Below are 13773 nucleotides of genomic sequence, written 5' to 3'. Positions count from 1 at the left end.
TTTCTTTATTAATTATCATTCATTAGCATGACCTCATTACCTTATTTAGCATTCATCATCTAAACTCTACTAACTGCAAATTATTTCCTCTTAAAAGCTTATAAATGTAAATGAGTTGTGAAAATTAATGAATTAGTGGAGCAATCTTTAAATCTAATATTTCTACACTTTCCAGGATCCCAAGTGGATCTCCAAAATAAAACTTTTTCAAGGCGCTTACCTTAGACTACCCTATATTCAGAATGTGCATCAACTGACTTTTTTTTAGGATTATGAGGTGCCATTTCTGCGTGAGGCTGCCTCAAAACATGCTTAAAATTAGTTGATGGCTTTCCCTCTCTTACAGTATGGCAGCAGAGACTTGTGTGGAAAAAGTCCTGGTGGCTAAATATGGCTAACTGCTGCTGAATATACGGCTGCCCATATTTTGGCAGCTTCTGATACTGATGAGGGGGTTGAGGAAATAAGAGAGAAAACTACAGAAGTATAGTTCACTTTATTGGCTAGTTAATTTTGAAGGGGATCTGAGATATTCTGCATCTAATTGAGTATCAGACTGATGATGAATGAATGTCTTAACATTACAGTACCTTTGAATAGAAGGTGCAGCCATTAATTCTGATCTCAGGTTGAGCTGTTCCATGACCCCTAAAACAGGTTGTTTCACACAATTCATAGCTATCCAAGTGATAGGTGGAAACTTGAAATAGGAGATCCACCAGACTCTTCACCAAAGCTTGTATCTCCATGGCAAGGAATTTGCCTTTAATTTTTCATGAAATCCTTCTGAGCGTTCATGTGTGGCAGTGTCTTCATGACAGTAATCGCACAGCTGTTTCATCACCTCACCTCCAGCACTGGGGTGCAGTTTGGGTGCCACAGCACGAAAAGGACGTAAACATCCAAAGGAGGGTTACAAAGATCCTCAAGAGTTTGGACAGCAAAGTGTGTGAGGGGTGGAGGAGAGGCAGAGGCCCCTATATTCCTTCCTTCCATTCCTTCTTCTAATTGTTATTCAACTTGACTAGGAGTTAAATAGTAATAATTTCAGAGACTTATTGTTTAGCGTAATATTGGTTACGTAACATTTTAATGTCTTTCATCATTTAAACAGTAACAGTATTTTAAATGAGAACAAAAATGGACTTGCAGTTTTAGTTAAACCCAATAATCACTTGCAGCAATGTAGTGCTGACCTGTACTGGAATTTTGTGGCAGGAGTATTCCTATTCACAGCTTCTGAGTTCACTTGGATCTTAATATCTTGATTATATTAATAAACTGAGATTACATTATTCTGGAGAATAAAGGCTTTTTAGATAATTGGTTGGTAAGGTAAAAATTTTGAAATTATTATGATTTTTTTTTCCTATAATTTAGCCACAAGTGTCAAGTACACACAACAGTGCTTCAACAGAAGAACAGCAGTTGTACTGGGCTAAGGGTACAGGCTTTGGAACGGGCTCCACAGCTTCAGGATGGGATGTTGAGCAAGCTTTGACTAAGCAAAGGCTAGAAGAAGAGCATGTGACCTGCCTTCTACAGGTGTGTAATGATGAAATTTTGATTAATCACAAGTGATTGAAATATTAGGGCCTAGGAAACAAAAACAGAATTTCTAATTTAGTCTGATAGAACAGTAATTATGGTATTTTGGGCAAAAAGAGAACCAAAACAAAACCGTTTACAACTGTGTATATGTCTCTGTACATGAAAAATTAAATATATTTTGAGTGAGGCAGTTTTCAAGCTTCACTAGGCTACTGCATAAAAAGGACACGGGGTAAGCGTAGGTGACAGTTCTGAATAGACTGTAAACCAAAATGTTTTCTGGTATATTTCCCTGGAGCTGTCATACATCTCTGTGGCATTCAGTCAAAAGTAAAGACTGTCCATCAAGGAAAAGGGATAAGTAAGTAGACATTTTTTATGCAAAAGTCATGTTACCTATTCATTTTTCACTGTTTTTTCTCTGCTTTAAGAAAGTGTCCAAAGCTGTTAGTAAAGTGTCCATGAATGTGTTGTATACCAGCAAAACAAAATCTCACTCAGACATATGGATAATGGCATCTTGATTGTGTCTCTTAAATAGCAATATTACATCAACAGTGAGCATCTAGATCTCAATACTACCAATGCTTTTCAAATACCTTATATTAAGGACAAGATAGTCCCATTCAGTTAGGCCTTTTAAGTCTGATTGTGAAATGCAGCCAACCCCAGTTATCTTAGAGCAGTGTAAAATGAGAAACATTCTAGTCATCAAAAATTTCATTCACAGAACTGTCAGCTCAAATGTGTTAACTAACATTACAGCTGGGTAATGAGGTCGAATTCTGAAAATGTCCATGCCCTTGCTGATGAAGATATCAATTTGATGTAATCAGTTATTTCTGTCACTGTAGATTATAAGGCACAAGTATCACATCCTCTTACAGAAGCAAAACAAATCTGAAACAATTCTCTGAAGTGCAGAAGAGTTCAAAGCACCTGAATGACTCTTGGCAAGGCTTCCAGGCAATATTCTGTGTTATGCCATGCAGAGGTTTAGTTATAACTGTCAAAAGTCATGAGGAAAGGAGACGTTTGCATTGAGCAGTCAGCGATTGGAGGAAGAAATAAAAAAAACCCTTCAGCATTTTGCTAAAGATGTCAGTCAGTTTTACGATCAGTTCTCTGGAAGGACTGTTTTGGAAAGTTCTGTTGTATGGAGCGCTGGTAAAATAAGATGCTGCAGCAAAATACAGTGGGTAGTGGGGTTAGAGGGAAGAAGGAGAACGAAAGAAGGTCTTCAGCATCCATTAAGGGCCTGTGAACTCAGCAATAGCTGTAGTTGGCATGGCCCATGGTGGCTTCCCACCTTTTCTTAGTATAGTGTTGCTCCTTGGTTACTGAAGCACAAGCACACACGTGAGCAGTTGTTCAGGGTTACTGACGTGCTCATCACAAGTTACCTCATGTGCAACTGAAAGTTCCATCCAAAAGTAGATCACAAATAGTTTTACAACATTTGCATTAAAAAAAATGATATTTTTTAGCTATTGGCTGTTCTAAAGGGAATGGGATTGATCAGCAGCATATCTCAGCGGTGAGCTTGCAATCTCCTCTTTTGAGTAATTCTAGCAGTCTTATCTATGTTCACATTAGTTGATTTCTTGAAGTCATTCAGAGTTAAAATAGTTAATTTTATCGTTTGCCAAAATTGTGATGATAATCTAGGAACTGAATAAAACTTCTGAGATATCTTTGGGACTGCTGAAATAAACATAAGTAATGAATTGGCAAAGTACCTTGCAAAGTATTATGGGATATTCCTTAAGGAGGAAAACCAAAGTTCTTTTGCCTAAAATGAATCGGTTTTGGTTAAATACTTTTCTTCATTTCAGGTTCTTGCCAGTTACATAAATCCTGCAGGGAGTGCATCAAATGGAGACCCTCAGACTAGCCATGAGGGTAGAGGACAGAACAGCAGCGCTTTGCCGTCCGTTCTCCTGGAGCTCCTCAGTCAGTCTTGCCTCATTCCAGCAATGTCATCATACCTCCGCAATGATTCAGGTAACGTGCCATTCTTTCCTTCTAGATCCAAGGTACTGAACTCTGTCAAATAAGCAGAATAAGAAAACAGTGCTGTATCTATCGATAATGGCTTGTTCTGGCTACCTTCAATATGTTTGCTGTTTTAGAACTATACTATTGAATGTTTATTCACTTCAGCCTTAGAAAACTAAATAACAGCATTCACCGAAATACTCTTTTGTTCTTAGTGCTCAAACTTAATTGCTTTAGAATCTTTAAATTTGAAATTGAGTTCTTAAGCTGTTGAAATTAACATGAATATCATATTTCCATCTGAAAAATTCTACTGATTACATAAAAGATCCATGGAGACCAGGAATCTTTCTGTGAAGAAAATAATTAATTTTCTAAGAAAATTGAACAAGTATATGCCTGAAGTAGACACGTGTTGCAACTACTAAGTTCTAGAGCTGTTCTGTGTTTACTTTGAGCAGAACTTTTACTTTTGCATTTAGGAAATGCAAAACTCAGCCTCTTAAGTAAATTGCAACATTTTTTAAAAAAATGGAACAATGAAATCATCAGAGTTGCTTTTTTAAGAAAAAACAAATGAGTTATGTGTTGCTGCAATACTACTGAGAGATGTTTTGATGGTTTTCATTCAGACAACACTGCAGTTATCCAAGAAAGTTTCAAGCAGTGAGCTAAGCAAATGCCTGTGTGGAAATAATGGTAAAAACATCAGATTGGGTTTGTGATCAATGTTCAGTCTCACTAGATGACAGGTGTTAGTATGAAGTTATTGGTAGATGTGTTTTTTTCAGATAAATTTTACCCTTATGCTTTGGAACATAGGCTTTGCCTTAGGCTGGATTTTCATTCAGATGCTTTGTAAAGATGGATTTAATCTGTAAACAGCAGAATATATTGTTCCAAATCTAAATGATTTGGTTTGGGGCCTGATTTGCCTTGTTGAAGTAACAGATAAATATGTAATCACATCACTGTAGCTCTTTTGGATGCCAGTTGTATTATGTATGATGTGAATTTCTTCAGTGTCATAGCTGCTTGGTGAATTGTGTGATACATTTTGTCTCCAGAGTTTAAAGAGAAATCATCTGTGTCTTAAGTGTCTACAAAACTACCCAGAACTAAAACAAAAACGTGGCTCTTTCAGTCTAGGCATTACATAATCTTATATGATGGAAGAAAAGTAGTTCAACAAGCCTACAGGGGCCTTACAATAAAAAATAAAAATACAAAGCTGTCCCTTGCCAGGCTGTAGACACCTCTCTCAATTTTGTAATGAATTTGTTGATCCTGTTTTGCACATATTGCAGTCAGGAAGATGAACCGGCTTATATGGTAGGCTCATTGCTGCAAATGAAAATCTAATGTAAAGGGATTTTTAAAAAGATGAAGTAAAACAATGAAGAAAAGCAGTCTCTCTAACAGACCTTCATAAATTCTTCTGTTGTTGAGGTAGAAGGGAAAAGTCACTGAAAAACCTGGCAAAAATGCCCTTTTATCTAGAGGATGAAGCTGTTGGTTCAGAGTTATAAATGATTCACAGCTGTTGAAATTGCTTTTTGCTGTTTTCTATTGGAAAACATATCTGTCTGTGTAAGTCACCTTTAACTGGAGAAGAACAGTCAGATAGTGATAGAAGAGATGAGATATGTGGCTAGTACAGAGAAGTTTAGACAAGTTTGACTTTCAGGGACAATTTGTTTTCCCTAAGTACAAAGAAAAGAACACCCTCAGTGGAAAATATGAATTTTAGGTATCTTTTCCTTTGCTGGACTACTGCTATCACGATTGTCAGAGGATACTCAAATGTTACAGTTCTGAATTAGCAATTAGTCAAGTGGGAACAAAACAAATACTATTCATAAATGTGTGAGTAGCTCATAAAGCAACCGATAAACTCTATTAAAGCACAGCAAAACCTTTCTTTTTAGAGAAAAGCTGTTACCTACTCTCCTAATTCCAAATTCACAAAGATTGTTACTTTCATTGGAATTTAGAACTCAAAGATTGTGATCACTGCTGAATACATTGATCTGAGCAATACAGTCTTAAGTGCTTCCTGCTGTATTTGTTCAGAAATGTATACTTAGAACTGTAATTAACAATGTTTTTCATTAATAAGAAATAAAGCTGTGCAGGCTTGTATCAGTCAAGCTTGTCTTTGGAAACATAATAAGACACCAGTGTGAGAGGATGATGTGTGAGTAGGCATGAATTCTGGAAAGAGTGTGTTTGCATCATGAATATTTGAGTCAGATGCATTTAATTTAAAAGCAGTCCCTGAAAACAGTTTGTCTTAATGATAGCCAGGCATAACTCCAATGCAGTAATTACTGTTTAGTGCAAAAGCAGACAATGCTCACATCAATGTGTATGAGTTGCAGGTGGTGCTGGGGTTCTTAGTATCACCAGCAGACTGTCAGGAAACACCACTGAACCTGGCTGTTACAAGAGAGGTGGAAGTTTGGATGCTTTGGAGCAATGTTGAGCTCTGGTACAATGCTCATAAGATGGAAAAATTACCTTAAGCAATGTATTTATGGTTGGTAACTTTGATGGTTTATTTTCTTTAATTAAACCTCAAAGACCAGAGCAATGTAGTAGAACAGACTTGACTCTTTCATCTTAGACCTTCTAATTTCAAAGTTCTCTAGGCTAAATTCTTATCTTTATTCCAGTAGGACTGAATGCTTACCCGGTAGAGGTAGGAAAAGGAACAGTATTATTGGTAAAGCTCATGAGCACAGTCTTCCAGTTTTCAAATGGGTGTAACTTCTGCTATCAAATGTACTTTCATGTAAAAGAAGCAACTGACTGTATTTTTCCTGTAACATACTGGACTGAGAAATTAGAACACGGCATACAGAATGCTAATAGAGTATTCCCAGGTTCTGGCACCTCATCAGTAACAAGCTGTTCTGAGCAAAATGCTGACAGAAAATAGCAAATTTCAGTATCTCTGTAACTTTCTGAAACCTGAATGGGTAATATTGGAAGTAGTTAATACCTCCAGCATAAGAGTAACCTTTATTCTCTTGCCAGATTACAGATTTCACTGTAAATCATTTAAATAAATGATCTTCACTTATTATCTCTGCCATACATGTAAAATTATGTGGAGAACATTTTCTATAAAGAAGTATACACGAGTGAAATGCTGGCTTTTCTTTGTCCCACTATTGCACATTAGGCTGATGTCACCATAGCCAAACAATATGATGGGCATTTTGGTATTAGTGAGAATTTTGTGTATTATTTAGACATGTTTCGGTAGGTGCAGGTATGCTACATCCTGCAAAATTCTTGAACAGCTCAGTACCAGAATATAAAATTTACCTTTATTGTGCTTAGAAACGTATCGAGGGTTTTTGTTGCTTTGAATATGTTTTGCCATTACCACTCAATTTCCCTGAAACGTATGCAGTCTGGATTTTTATCTGGGTTGTTCTAGATTAAAGTAACATTAATCAGCTGAATAGTGCTCACATGGTTTTGAAACCTCACCTTGAAGCAGATCTTTACAAACCAAATCACTCTGTCACATTCTGCAGCTTCATCTGCTTCAGAGTAAGGTGATTGTAAAGCCCTTGAAAACTGCAAACTGACTACTTCCATTAATTTCTGCAATTGTTTTTTTTCGTGTCAAGAAGGAAGGTTTATCTGTCTATGAAGGACTTCTGCATATTATACAAGAGATCTCAGCACTAGGCAGAAGGAGCAATATCTACTGTAATTCTCCCTGTTTCTTGAATATTTTTCCCATCTTTGTGTCATATCTTGTTTTGGCATTACTATGACTTTGTTGTATTTCATTTTATAAACAAAAATAAGTTTGTAGCACGGTGAGATTTTCCTATTACATTTGTGTTTATTCCTAAAGAATTCATGTTTATGTTTGTAAAACTGATATAATTCTTAACCTCTGTGCCATGGAACATCTAACATGTATTCATTACTGGGCACTTATATGTATTTTGTGCCAAAAGCTGTCATGGAAAACCTCTTTTCTGTTGTCTTTCATACAGCATGTTTAATTTGAAATTCTAATTTATTTTTAAGAATCTCTCAAATACGTGGAAAATTTTTCTCCTTCAGCAGTGTACCACAATAAAATTTGCTTCCAACAAGAAGTTCCCAACAAACACAATCATCAGGTACTAACAGGAGTACATGGCTATCTAGAAGGTCAGATTTTGCTGATAAAATAAGTTACTTGACTGGGAGACCTAGGCTCATGAAAACTAACAAAAGCCAATATTTAATAAGAAGGAGAGAAGAAAGCTCTACAATAGGTAGGTGGTTCTTCCTTAAAAATGCAGCTGTTCTAGATGGTTCCTAAACTAATACCTAAGAAGTCCTGAGATGACATAACCTTGTTTAAACCCGGGAGAGAGATTTATTTCCACCTGTTTCCTGGAAGACAAACTTCATGGCAAGTCACAGAATTGTACCTGAATTCTTTGCTTGAATTCCCAGGCATACAGGAAGCAGATGGTGATGTGATTTGAGCTGACATCTTGCAGCCACTTCTTTGCATGCTTACCTCTTGGCTCTTTTAGTCACCCCCCTCCTTTGGTGAAGAGAGAATCCATGTTATGTGGTCGGCATAGCTTGTGGTGTTAGATCCAGTCTTCCTTGGATTTGACTGCAGAAAACAAATGATGTGTTTCTGTGGGAGGGCTTTACTAAAGGCATTGTGTGTGCAGGATGTTGTACTTTGTAACAATCCAATTTTTGCTTTAAATGCGTATTTTGTTATTTATCAAGTTTGGGGACATCCTGGATATGTGGGTTCATTAGCAGTTGGATTGTTCCAGCCTGCTGCCAAGTACCTCTTCTGGAAATTTTTGTATGCGGTACATACTGTGGACAAATCTGAAGGTGATCATACTGAGTTTTTTTCTGCCTCTTGATAGATCTTTGAGGCTTTATCTATTTCAGGCCTGCCTTCCTCATCTCAGAGCTTGAACTATACCAGCTTTTTACTGAAGCGTTTATTTTCTATTGATCATACGTCTCCTCTAGGCACTCTGTGGTGTTGCTTTGCTGTTTTAAGAGCAGTCCATTTCTACTGGACTGAGAAGGCTGAATACTTCTGGAATCTTGTGTTCCCGTATGGGTCTCAGAAGTTGGTACAATGAGTTCATTACACTGTGTGCTAACATCTTTATTCCTCCACTGCTGAAGGTACTACTGCAGTGTCAACATTGAGTCGTCATGAAACTCTGCTTTTCCATAGATTTTTAACTATAAATAGTAAGAGGTGTTGCTGTTAAATTCTTTGTTTGAAATTCTTATGCATATATTTGATTAAAGGTGTAAACGCTGGCTCTATTGGATTGGAGCTAGTTAAGTAAAGTTAGATCTAAGTCTGCTTGAGCACGGAGATGAAAATATTGTCATTTAAGAGAGGATATCAGACTTCTTTTTTGGAACGAAATACAACTCATGCTGGGGCAATCTTTGTGATAAAATTACCCAGTTACTTCTTTCAGAAAGTCAAAGCCTGTATGGTATTAAAAACCAGGAAGTTCAATGGCAGTTTAGGTAGACAGTATACAATTATCCAAGCTTAAAAATGCCTCTAGTTTTCATTAATGTTAATGAACTCGTTCACTGGTAAAGGAATGATGCTGGACCTCCTCCATGGATGGTTCTAACTTTGGGCGTGCTCTTTACCTAATGTGCTGTTGAAGTGCCTTACAAAGTGAAAAGTGTGGTATCACACCCCAGCGTTGGTGTACTGGTCAAGTCACGGTTTGGAGAAGATAGTTATGCACTGAAATGACATGAAATGAAAGTGTTTATTGATTTCACAGAATTGACAAGCTTAAAATAATTTCAGGATCAAAATAAACAGTTTCTATCTGAATTTTCCTTTCTGTTAGTTTCCAGGTTCATGTAACTTGTTAATTTAAGCCCCATCACATAACTATGTTTTATGAGATTAATGTGATGATGCCCATAAATATACTAATATAAGTAATACATTGAAAGAAAGAAAGAAAGTACTGACTACGTCCTATAGTCCTAAGTAGAAATGAATAAGCTACATGATTTCTTTTCAATACAGCTGAGCCTTACAGAATGCTCTGAAAATTAGTATACAATACCAGAGAATTGCTATAGAATACAGATAGTGGGTAAGTTTTCTTGTCTGCATGTTTTCTTCCAGTGCAGCCTCAGCTCCATTTATCATTTCTTCTAGATTAGCCGGTATTGACTCAGAGTAGCAAAATCAGAATATGCCATCTTCCACCTCTTTCTTCTGTAAATCACTGCCTCACAGTGTCATTTCTGTAACTGATTGAAATATCAGTGCCAAATTCTTTCTATCGTAGATCCCTGACCTTGTTTTATGTACATATTGTTAAGACATGACTTTTGAAGGCTCCCTTGGTTAAGCAGTTAGGAGGTTCTGTACAGTAATGAGCTGATCTACATGAGGTTCTGCTATTTGCTGTTATTTTATGGAGGGACTGTGTGTAGTTCTGCCATGCTGATTTTCAGAAACACAGCCATCCTGTTCTTCATGTGGCCCATGTAATACTCAGAATGGTACTTTTTAAAATCAGTTCCACACCCCTTCTTTCTATTTGTACATGAGTTTTCTCAATTATGGTTTTTAATCCTCAGCTCTCAATAGTAGCTTTTCTTTTAGAAGAAATACATAGAGTATATTCATGTATAAAAGAAACTTTGATAACCTTAGATTGTCTGCAGATTTGGATTAAATTCAAAAACATACATAAAAATAAAATTAAAAAAGCATACATGAAAACAGTTTAAGGACTTGGTCCAGAGAGATTATATTCTTCTGGGAAATGATATTGAAGCTATTTTCCATACAACACCATGCATTCTTTTTTATCTTACCTGAAAATAAGCATCAGGTAAAACTATGAAGTTGTATTTTACTTGCACTAAACACATTCTGAAGATGGTAATATGGAAAATGTAGTTTCTGGTATTTATTTTTCCTTTGGAGAATACGTGTCAAAGTATTGTAATTTTTAATATTTCTTAAAAGAAGTACTAAAACTCTCATTTATTTTTTCACACCACTTAAAAGGAGTTTTAATTAGAAAAGCACATTGTCAGTATAGCATGATTTCAAATACAGATTCAGTAAAGGCAATAGAACCTAAGTTTTTTCAGCTTTCCACAATACTAACAAAAATGCTGCAGAATATAGTCAGTCAATAGTTAAAATTTTACTTAGAATATTACAATTTTTGGTATAACACTGTTCCTTTTTCCACACTTATTGCACATCTGTTTAGATTTTAAGCCTAAATTACGGTGATCTAGACATAAAACCCTTTTGTCTGTTTTCTGGTCTCAGCTATGAACAGACAGACTGCACAAAACTACAATAAGCATCATGGGACTTGCTTATATATATCTTCATGTATTTAGTAATCTCTTTCTGTGTTCTGGTTGTTTTCACTGTTTTTCTGTTTTTATTTTTTGTGCCTTGCACATTTGTTGTCAATAAAACAGTGCCACCTCAGGTTACATTATTTGGGTTTAATCTCTCATCCATGAGAAACTGAATATTGTCTGTCTTGATTTACATAATGTAGCACCCTACCTGGGCTCACAGATGCATTTAGCAGTTGTTGCAGTGCCCTTAGCCAGACACTTCGCTCTGGAATGTTTCTGATAATCTTTTCAGACTGTGAGTTTTCTTGCTTTAAATTTAGAAATCATCCTTACCATCGCTGGTCTTTGCACTGTGTGCTATGCAATTGGTGTTCAAAAATGCCATCAAAGTGTAGTGTAGATGTACACAAAAACAATAACGAATAAATTGAGCACAGTTCCAATAATTCCAAGCAGTGCTAGAATAGATTCTTCTTTCTCCTCCTTCTCCTCTCGCCTTTTTACATCCTCCAGTGTTGTGATGGCAGAGGTCCCCATTTTTCCTGCAAATTTCTTCACCAGTATTCTGGCAGCTAGCTAGAGGAAAGAAAGCAAATGGTAAATCTGGTCTGACAAATGTGCAAGCTCTCATCTTTTTAAATGTAGTTCTGTGCTTTACAATTTTTTTTTCTCATTTCTACATTTATTGAGTTGTATTCATCTTTTCTTTTTGTATGAACATGTAGATGGTAGAAATAGATGCAGATTGGATAGAAGGAGTGAAAAACAGCTTGATGCTTCAAACTTAATTAATGTGCCTTATTATAAAAGAAATGTAAAATGTGTCTAAAGCCAGCTAATTTGTTTCCTCATGTAACATCAAATTGACGAACGCAGGTATGGAGGCATTGTCAAATGCTCTGAAATGCCCGGAGAGATTCGGTGAATTTTCAGCGGCTGTTAAATAATTTAACTGTCACAGTACAGAAACAGTTGAAAATGTTCATGTCTGCTGTTGCCCAGCATGGATAATGTGCCTCCTTAACACAGTATAGCAGTCTTTTTTTTTTGAGCAGTGAGCTGTAAGTAGGCGATTGCAGGTGAGATCTCATCCTTTTACTTGTTTAATACATCAGCTTTTGGACATACATGCAACAGTAAACATTGAACAGAAGATGTCTGTCTCTCCAAATATAAAGGTTATTACTATTCTGGATGCTTATTGCTGCAGTATGCCAAAGGACAGCAGTGCTTTCATAGCAGCAACGTTCTGTGCAGTTTAAAGACTTGAGATAGAGACTTACAGACATATGTATGATTTATTACCTATTTTTGTTGCAAAAGTGAGGTTGACAGCCTGTCTCTATTACTTAGCTGTTCTTGCACTCTTAATTTACAGCCTAATATCTTCTAGAAACACATTCCCTATAAGATTATGTTCTCTGGTGGCTGGGATGTTTATATCGTACATAATCTGCTATGCTGTTTTAGCCGTATCGATCAGAAATTTCATGTCTTAAACTGAAATTTGATTGGGCTTTTTACTAGTTCAGATAACCTACATTTATTGAAGATTTGCAGTCACATTTTATAGTGCTACAGCATTTTTCTCTCTTGGCAAGCATCTTTAATCATTGATGATGAATGTATTTTGCTGAGTCTAATTAAAGCCATCAGCTCAGAGCACGTCTCCCAGAAAGGTAAAATAAGATGATGTTTCTTACCCTACATTGCATCAGGAATAAAATGTCATCAGACATGCTTCTTACTCGTCGATTCGGTGGTAAGCCAGGCTTTTATCTTCATGAAGGGGCTGCTCTCCTCGCTCAGATAGACCCAGCACGAGCACGGACAGTTCCTTGATGAAGAAGTTTAACGGTGAGGGAAATAACATTACAGAAGCTTCCCTCGGTGATCCACCAGCATTGAGGGTAGTCGAAAAACCCTTCTGGTAATGATCCTTGCTGTTGACTAATTCTCATTAAAATGAGGATTTTTTTTTCCTTGGATGATGTAGAGCAACAAAATGTATGCCGTTTGGTTTTGCCTTGGAAAAAAAAAAATGAGCAGCTCCTGTTTTATTCAATGATATTTAGTTATTTATTAAGATTTCCAACCCCCCCACCACCACCACCACCACCAGCCTGTGATTTACGCTCTGTGGCAGCCGCCTGAAGAGGCTTTCTCACGTTGACGTGCCGTAATTCCAAATGCAGAGAACTACGTGCAGCCACGCTCCGTAATTTTAGTCCAGACTGAGGAGGGATGCAAGGAAGTCTGTGCTGCTTGCGGCCGTGTCAGCGCTGCCACACACCTGCGCTCAGAGGCTCTGGAAATAATTCCAAGGTATTCTTCGGAGCACTGCAGGACTTAGGCAGACAGATCTGAGGGGAGGAATGACGGCGGCTCCAGTCGCACACTGTGGCGAGCTGTGACATTGATTAAACATGCACTTGGCACTTGCTGAATAAAGAAGGAGCTACGAACCACCCTTGCAGACAGCGAGTTGCATAACAATGTGCGATGGCTCCGCTGCTTCATTGTCAGGCCGGGCACATTTTCATCTCGCAACAGCAGAGAAAGTGTGCGGCGTGGGGAGGAGTGCGGCTAACTGTACTTCAGGGGGTGCTGATGGAGTGCTGCGAGACAAGTGGTGGCATTAAGGCATTCGAGCTGAAACTGTGTTTCTGCCTGTTGTCTTTTTATGCTTTGTTTGACAGGCAATCGTTTCTAAGGGAAATACTGACGCTCATAACGTTTTTGTACTCACCACCAGAGGAATGCAGGTTAGGGTGTAATTAGTGAAAGCACAGACTTAGAGAAAAATATTCCTGTTTGCCTTTCAGAGGAGGCAGTGCCCCT

General features: G+C 37.3%; 1 protein-coding gene across 1 annotated transcript in view; it reads left to right on the top strand.

Moving 5' to 3' along the window:
* BIRC6 (baculoviral IAP repeat containing 6) overlaps nucleotides 1-13773 on the top strand; it is a gene marked incomplete at both ends in the record, with an annotated part of 169687 nt that overhangs the window by 112529 nt on the left and 43385 nt on the right. Inside the window, 2 exons of the mRNA XM_079532802.1 lie at nucleotides 1381-1545; nucleotides 3387-3555. Coding sequence (XP_079388928.1) covers nucleotides 1381-1545; nucleotides 3387-3555 — 334 coding nt within the window. The remainder of the gene's footprint in view (nucleotides 1-1380; nucleotides 1546-3386; nucleotides 3556-13773) is intronic.

This window comes from Tetrao urogallus (assembly GCF_951394365.1).
Source record: "Tetrao urogallus genome assembly, chromosome: 2".
In the NCBI taxonomy this organism is placed as follows: Eukaryota; Metazoa; Chordata; class Aves; order Galliformes; family Phasianidae; genus Tetrao; species Tetrao urogallus.
This window is presented reverse-complemented; position numbering and strand designations above follow the sequence as displayed.